This window comes from Polistes canadensis, unplaced genomic scaffold (genome assembly GCF_001313835.1).
Source record: "Polistes canadensis isolate GaletaPanama2010 unplaced genomic scaffold, ASM131383v1 scaffold_231, whole genome shotgun sequence".
NCBI classification, from domain to species: domain Eukaryota; kingdom Metazoa; phylum Arthropoda; class Insecta; order Hymenoptera; family Vespidae; genus Polistes; species Polistes canadensis.
This window is the reverse complement of record NW_014569778.1, coordinates 175,813-184,930: the sequence shown is the minus strand read 5'-3', so window position 1 is coordinate 184,930 and position 9,118 is coordinate 175,813. Positions and strand designations below refer to the sequence as shown.

The 9,118-nt window shown below is 34.7% G+C and overlaps 1 protein-coding gene across 1 annotated transcript in view; it reads left to right on the top strand.

Annotated features, from left to right (window-relative positions):
- LOC106790337 (homeobox protein B-H2-like) overlaps nt 1-7,853 on the top strand; it is a 31,190-nt gene extending 23,337 nt beyond the window's left edge. The window contains exon 3 of the mRNA XM_014755150.1: nt 7,185-7,853. Coding sequence (XP_014610636.1) covers nt 7,185-7,689 — 505 coding nt within the window. The 3' untranslated portion in view covers nt 7,690-7,853. The remainder of the gene's footprint in view (nt 1-7,184) is intronic.
- Nucleotides 7,854-9,118: the final 1,265 nt, after the last annotated feature.

Here is a 9,118-nt window from a genome sequence, read left to right as displayed (position 1 = left end):
TAACGCTAACGTGGCTCCCTCTAGTTTCATTTCATTTATTTGAATCTTCCAATCAATTTGAGATTTACTAAATATACGTTTAGAAAATTCAATTCTTTTGATACTCTCTTACGTGAAGTAAAATAATAAGAATAAGAATAAGAATAGATATATCAGATGTTGTGTCTTCCTGAAAAAAACTTCTTCCTATTTCTCAAGAAGACTACGTGCAGGAGGAGGAGGTGGAGGAAGAGGAAGAAGGGGGAGGGAACTTAGTATTGTTTTTATTCGAAACTGTCGTCAACGGTTTTGCGACAGGACGAAAACGACGACGATGACAACGTCGTCTATGACTATGACTATGACTATGACTATGACTATGACTATGACTATGACGATGTCGTTGTTGTTGTTGTCGTTGCTGGTTGGCGCGTTGATATGCTAGCAATCGTGAGAATCCGGTGCGTTGTTTCATGAGGCTTCTCGACATCAGCCGGAAGCACACACGAGCTTCCCACGGCGCCGGTAAACCGCTGCTTCATAACGGATCACCCTCCTGATTCCTCGACTACAAATACTATATACACATACATTACGATTACCTATACTACTAGTAACCATTACTACTACTATTACATATACAGAATGCACTCGTTTCGGGACACGAGATCTTTTATTTCTTATTATTTTCTTCATCGTTTCGCGTTACCTACGAATTTTCTTGTCACGAAACAAACTTCTTTTTTTTAAATATACACAAATAAATATATAGGGTGATTAAAAAGTAATATAGTACTCATCTAAAGAGATTAAGTTAAAATATATTTTAATTGAGATATGTATCATCAAATCTTAATTCTTTTTTCGTTGATAAACAAATTTGTCACGTGTCTTGTTCGTATAACTTCGTATAATGTATGCTATACGAAGTTATTACGATTTTAATTGAGATATTTATCATCAAATTTTAATTCTTTTTCGTTGATAAACAAATTTGTCACGTGTCTTGTGGAATATTTCGTCATACGAGATATCTTGACAAATAAATATATAGGGTGATTAAAAAGTAATGTAGTACTCATCTAAAGAGATTAAGTTAAAATATATTTTAATTGAGATATTTATCATCAAATTTTAATTCTTTTTCGTTGATAAACAAATTTGTCACGTGTCTTGTGGAATATTTCGTCATACGAGATATCTTGACATTATCCAGTTTCGATAATTCATCACGGGGTAACGCGTAGATAAATCCGTTGAAATTTCACTAGGCCGCTTTTTAAAACTAGGCTAATCGGATTGGCGGACGATGACTTGACTTGACTTTTGCCGACTAAGTTAAAAAAAAAAAAAAAAAAAACGACGAGTTAACGGAATTACATAAGGTTGCTTCTTGTAAATATAATATTTTTCCTTTACTGGTTTCGATGATAATAAATCGTTATATACATAAGTATCCATACACTTACTTACTTACTTACTTACTTACTTGCTTACATAGGTATACTTTGTAAATTGAATAAATGATTTTCCTTGAACGAGATCTGACTGCATTCGTTATACCAGTTTTTACAAATTATCATTAGTATGACGTTTCTGCTATCGTTATTGTTAACGTAACAAACGTATATTAAAAAAAAAAGAACAGTCAGAAAAAAGGAAACATATAAATAAATTCTTCTTATACATCGTTTCAGAATTTATATTTTAATATTAGATTGTTAAATGTGTGTTAAATGTTTCGTATATATGATATTTTACTTAAAATTAGTTAATTTGACTCGTATTATATGTATAAAATACGAATTCTTGAAATTAAACAATAAGAAAAAAAAGAAGGTAGTAATAATTATATTCATTTGATAATTCTATTATAAAAACCAACACATATATGTATATTTTAAATAAAAATTATGCAATTATTTTCAAATATTATATAGAACAATATATAAAATAATAACAAATGAGTAATAATTGATGCATTCCTGCAATCAAGTGTTAAATATCACATATCACATATATAATATATCTTTCTCTTTACAACAATGGAAGAAAAGTGCATCGGCGAGAGCGCATAATCGCTTTAACGCGTTCATCCACTTTTTTTTTTTTCTTCCCATTCTCTCTTTTGTCCTCTCTCTCTCTCTCTCTCTCTATTTCATATAGCAACGCACATGGGAGGAAATAGGTACAGCCTGTCGTTTACCATCCCTTCTATCCCATGAAACATGTGTCTCGCAGTCACCGAGGCAAATAATAATTCGAAAATATGTCGTCAATCTCTCTCTCTCTCTCTCTCTCTCTCTATCTATCTATCTATTTTTCTCTCTCTTTCTTTCTCGCTAACTCTTGTTGCATTATTATAACAAACCGACCTGGTAGCCTCCGTGCATTAGTGTCGCACGTAGTTGTAACCGCAAAAGCAGACACCAAACCCCAACCACCATTATAAATGCATTAACTCTATTTCTCGAGCGTGTCCTCCTCCCCCCTTCTCTCCTCCCAACTCCCCCTTCCACTTCTCCACCTTTGAGAGATGATTATTTTCCATCATTTTTCATCGCTTAGCTGTTTTCAATTTTGTTGTATGGTGTTCGCGTATGTATACTGAAACATAAGTAAGATGTGTAACCATTTTTTTTTTTTCAACGGGGGAAGAAAGGGGTGAAGGGAAAGGGGGGGGGGTGGTAAGGAACGAATTATTTCATTTAATATTATTTAATTCTATTTTTTCGATTGAACAAACCCAAACGGGGAACAAACACAAAACCAAAATGAACATATTTACTCTGAACACACCTAACACCCTTTTTCTATATTTTTTTTTTTCTTTTAAACATTCGATAGTCGCGAGGAGAGAACGTAATTCCCATCGTTTCATTGGTTGAAAAAAAAAAAGTATAAGAACAAGGGCCGGCAACCTTCAAGACGAAAAGTCAAAGATCATTAAGCGCCCCACGATGGAAACGATCGTTACACTTTCTTCGTCCAAACCCGTGAGGCTGGGGGGAGGGAGGAGGAGGTGAAGGGTGCCCACCATCAAACACCTTTCCCTCTCCCCTGACTCCCCCCCCAATTCTTTTTTCTCTTTTATTCTCACTCCAAAACTCTTTCTAGACTTTTACTTCTTTCCCCTTACCGCTCGTACCCCGTTGTTCCCCCCTCCCCGTTTCCCCCCTTTCCTTTACTTCGTTTCTCATTTTGGCCGAACAAGATCGAGCATCCCTTTTCCAAGGACCCGACGTCTCGAACGATAAATCAATGACTTAGTCTCTTTTCTATGGGTTCCTACAAGCTTTCCCGTGGCCTGTCTTATTCCCTCGAATAATCGTCCGAGAAGGGTTTTATTTTTTTTTTTTCTTTATCACAAAGAGAGAGAGAGAGAGTGAGAAAGTGAGTAGGGCAATTAAGAATGTTTTAGAATAGGTAGTTGCACTCGAAATTATCGAAAAAGCAACCCCTCTTCTTCAATGCAACAACACAACACAGCAGCAACAGCAACAACAACGAAGACAGAAAAAAGTGGTGTATGGTGGGGGGGGGGGTATTAAAAAACATTACTCATCACATAATCGCATCGCGCGAAACGGTGGTTTTCAATTGCAATTCTACGTGTATCTCTCTCTCTCTCTCTCTGTCTCTCTCTCTCTCTCTCTTTCGGTGCTCTCAAAAGTGTCGAGAGAAAAATGAGAAATGATCCTGTGGCTCGATTCATAGGGGTCCCTGTTTAAAATTCATGAACGATTTTACTGCTATATCTTCCCTGCCCTTCCCCCTTCCCCCCTGCCCGTGCTTCACCACACCTCACCACACCCCACTCGACGAGCCTATCGTCGACTCGTCGACAAAAGGGTGAGCAAAACCAGGGTGGTGAGGGGGTGAGTGGGGATGTATATCGAGAGAGAAGGGGGGGGGGGTAGAGGTGGCCCACATTTTCAACCCGACGCAATGTAAAACGCACGTGTCGTACCACCTATAAAACCTTCCTCCCCCCCCACCCCACCCGACCCCACCTCTTTATTCCTATGCGTAAAAAGGGGAGGGGAGGGTAGAAAGTGGATAGTAGTACTGAGTGCTCCAACGAATATATTAATTGTCGAATTTTCCGTGCGAGTTGCATATCCGTTAAAGCCGCTTTGTCCCCGTCGTCGTTTCCCCCGTCAACCCCCCGCGCGCTCGAATCTCATCCGCTGATTATTAATTACTACGGACAAACGAAACGCTAGAAGGTTTCACTCCTTCCCTATAAACCTCATCACCCAACCCAACAACGATGCGTCTCTCTCTCTCTCTCTCTTGTTCGTACCTTTTTTTTTCCTTCGTTTTATTTTGTACCTTTTTTTGATTTGTTCATTTTTGCTCTCTGTCTCTCTCGCTCGCGTATACATCGAGACCCAAAAATAAATTTTCATTCTTTAACGTTATTTTATTATTATATATTTTTTTACTTCTTTTTTTTTTCGTTCTCCTTCTACTTTTATTTTTATATACATCTTTCATTTTGTTGTTTGTTTGTTTGTTTGTTTGTTTCTTTATTTATTTATATTACATTTGGGGCGCGTTGAATATTCCCGTTACGAGATAGGAATCGGGATCAACGAGATAAAATATACAAAAAAAAAAAATAAAAAGAAGGGGATATAAAAATGATAACGAAGCGTACGTAATGAATGTACACACCTACTATCCGATGGTACTGGATTTAATTATCGTCGAATTTTCTATATACGTATGTATGTATATATGTGTATGAGAGAATGAGAGAGAGAGAGAGAGAGGGAGAGACGATTCGAGAAATTTGCAATGTACCACGAAACACTCACTGATTTATAGTTCGCGAGATAAAGAATCAGGAAGTTCGAACAGGACGCGTGATTCATCGGAAACTCGCAAAATTTCGTGATGAAAACGAAATTACATTTATTTATTAGTCCTTTTTTTTCTCTTTTTTTTATCTTCTTCTTCTTCTTCTGTTTTCGTCTCTCTTTTTTTCTTTCGATCCTTTTGTTTATGGAAAATTGTCGACGAGAAAAAAAGAAAAGAAAAGAAAATAAAGGAAGGAAAGAAAAAGAAAGAAAGAAGGAACAGAAAGGGTTTGACGGGGGATGGTAAGAATTGCAAAACAGAAAGGAAGGGAAAAAAAAATCGGGTAGAAGTCTCGTGTAAAGAACACGTATAAGGGGTTGTCGTAATTTTCCCCCGTAGATTCGAGAATATTACTTTAACGTATAGAAGTCGGTAGTAGGGATGGGGGGTGGTGGTGGTGGTGGTAGTTTAAATCGAGTCTCTCACCCTTTCTATCTCTTTATCGTTTCATCTAACTTTCTCACCCCCGTGGCCTTACGCGAGCCTTTTTCGAAACCCAAACGCTAGTTTGATATACATATATATGTATATTTGTGTATAACATATACATATACACATATATAAACACTTGTATACCTCTTTCTCACTGTCACTGTATCTATCTTTGTCTTTCCAAAGTATTAAGGGTAGTTTCGCAGGTGTAGCGCGTTAACCGTGTGTATGCGTGGCATGATACGCGATGATTAGGCACTGAACTCCACGGGCTATTTGTTAGTATAATAAGCCCTCTCCAGCAGTGTGGCCAACGTAACCGCTTGCCGGCACGCCAGCCCGTTTTAGCGTAATTGTCCCAGATCGGGATTTACATACTCGAAGAGGGTGGAAGCGCGCGTTGGTGGTGGTGGTGGTTGTGGTGGTTGTGGTACTCTGGTGTTGGTGTTTAATGGTTGTTATAGTTGTAGTAGTAGTGGTAGTAACGTTAGTGGTTGCTAGTCATAGGTACGAGTAGAACGACAAAGGGTATGAGAGAGAGAGAGAGAGAGAGGAAATTGCTGAGAATGTCGTGATTGCTTTTAGAATCCTCTCTTTCTATGTTTTCTCTTTCTCTTTTCTCATTTCTCACCGTTCTCTTTCTGTTATGTCGGTATCAAAAACGATTCTTATGCTAAATACCACCCTCCGACAAATCACCACTGGATATACTATCTTAGGATCGTTCGAATTTTCGAAAGGTCGTGCAAGATTAGAGACTACATACTTACACTAAGAAATCATGGACATATTTCTATACTTCCAAAGCCACTTTGCTGCTGGTCGATTTAAATTAGACGTAAAAGAGACATAAAAAAATATTGCTGTGTGTGTGTGTGTATACTTATGTACGCGAGTAAGAAGTTATACTTCTTTGGCGCGTATCGAAACAAATATAACCTCTATAACCTCAAAAATAACTTCAACAAAAACTTCAATTATCTTGCGTGCCAATGTAATACTTTACATTTGTTGATAAAACGATAGAATGATAAAATAAAATTAAGATAATAAATACCAATTTAATTAATATAAGTATAATCTAATTTATTTATTTATATACAAGGAAAAGCAGAAGTGTGCCGATTATTCGGGTTTTCAATTAAACGAGGATGTTTATTTTAACAAAAATCTATCTAGGATACTATTATTAATAGATTATTCACGAATAATCAATGTCTTTGAAGATATTTTTGAAGATATTCACAGTTTTTTAATATCAATTACCACCGTATGTATTAATTAAATAACTTCAAAACACATAAATAATTTTTATTTGTATCGATATTAAACATGCGTTGTGTATATAGAAATATCCGAATATAGATATCAGTCCACACTAAATGTAAGGAAGTTATATCGAATTACTTCATGCAGTTCATTTCAAATTATTTTTCCCGCGCATCGTAAATATCGACAGACTTCGTAGTGTCGATTTTCGTGTCGCTGTGCGCGCGCATCGTAAAAATTCACTCTCATCATTCATTCCCAAACGCGCCAAAAGAAGTATAACCTCAAAAAGACGTGGTCATTTATTTCTTTTTCTTTTTCTTTCTTTTTTTGTTTCGTTACACTAAATTTATGGATTCGTTAATATGTTTTATTTAATTACACGAATCGTTTATTAAGTTTTCTTACAATTAATTCAATTTTCAGTTGTTCATTGTTAATTGAAAATGTAAACATATACCAAAGATCGAATATTCGGATTTATTTTGATATATTATAATAATTATAACATACACATTAATTTCAATTATTCCCTGTAACATATATACTCATATTTAACTTATTATATATATATTTTTCTATTACTATTTATTTCTTTCTCTCTCTAATAATTTTCTCTATCACATCTTATGTTACAGAACAAAATGGAAGAGACAAACGATGGTAGGTTTCGAGATAATGGCTGAAAGTAATTATGCAGTAGCCGCATTTCAACAATTTTATGGTACCGGAGCCGGTGCAGCTGTACCAACCCATCCCGCAGCAGGACGTTATTTTCCTTATGCAACGAGTCATCATTTACCATCGAATCAATTGTTTTATCAGCAAGCATCGGCTGCTGTTACATTGCAGAAACCATTACCGTATAGACTTTACCCACCTACGATGATCCTAGCTGGACCAAGTGCTGGACCATTTGGTTCGCTTGCAGCCAGCTCGAGTTTGTCAAGTTTGAGCAATTATTACCGTGATAGTCCTGAAATGGTTGACGAAAGGGAAAGGGAAAGTAGAAAGGACAGGAAGGATAGGGAAACAATGCAAAGGGATAGAAGTAGGAGTCGAGAAGGTTCACCTATTAGAAGAGAGGATACTCCTGAAAGTATAAAAGCAGATAGCGATGAAGAAAGTATACACGATATTTAGGACATAAATGATACGATCGATGATAATATGATCGGTCAAATGATTTCATAATTATAAACACGACGATATTATATTATATATAAGATTCGTTTAAACAAATCTCTTCTCCGAGATAATAGAATATTTCTATACGATGATGATTAATATGAATTCAACGAGAAGAAAGAAAGAAATAAACAAGATAAACTTATACAACAACATTGTTCATCTATAAGAATGAATATTGTCGTGAAAATTTGCGATAATTTTTAAAACGTTTCAATATTTTCCAATCGAATCGAGATAAACTTCGTGTTTTCTTAGAATCCTATGGGGGAAAAATGATAAAATTCTTACGAATTACGACGACGTACTTTTACTTTAACAAGGAAAACAAATGTTAAAGAAAATATATATATATATATGATGGTATATAATCGTTTTATCCAATGACGATTATCTTTTGAGATACACAAATCAATTAAATGAAATGAATTTAATTCGAAAAAAAAAACAACAACAATTGTTACACATTTATTCAATTAATCCATGAGAATTTTTCTCCTACGACTAATTATATTATTATAACAAATGATATAGTGTGTTGTAAATGTTTTTTTTTTTTAAATAATTTTACGATACGATTGTTTTACCGCGTTTTAATTGTCAATTAGTAAGATTGAAATATTTTCTAGAAAAATCGTAATAAAAATGTTTGAATAATTTTGTTCATGTGTTTATTTAATCGTATTTATTAACGTTGGTTGAAAAATGAAAGGATAGGACAAGAAAGAGAAAGAGAAATATAAAAAAAAATAAAACAAGGTCCGAAAAAAAAGGTGAGATTGTTGTTCGAACTATTTGTTTAGAAAAGAAAACTGATTCGTGGGTACAAACGCGAATCTACAATTTATATGACATTAGGAAAGAAATAATAAATACCTAGCCGCGGGGAGGAAGGGATACCAAAATGACACGAAATTATATACGGTTGTCGAATGATACAAAAAAAATAAAAAAAAGAAAAAACAGGACAAAGATCAAAAATAAATAAAAAGTAATATAAATGGTCGATGAGAGAAAGAGAAAGAGAGAGAGAGAGAGATAATTCGAAAGGATTATATTATATAGAAGATACCTTCGAAAATTAACAGTCGTATATATATATATATATACATTTTTCTTGTTGGAAACCGGAGAACCTAATAATAGTTTCTTCCTTTTGTTTTTTTTTTTTTTAATTTTATTATCTTTTTCAAACAAAAATTTGTCGACAGAAAAGATGATTTCGTCTTTTGGATAGATAATAAGGGATGGAAAAAAAATAATAAGAAAAAATATACTTGAGATCTACGTCGTCGGTTAACGATCGAAGAAACTTTGAGATATCAGTGTAATAAGTATATATATATATATAAGTAAGTATATATATATATATATATAATAGAAA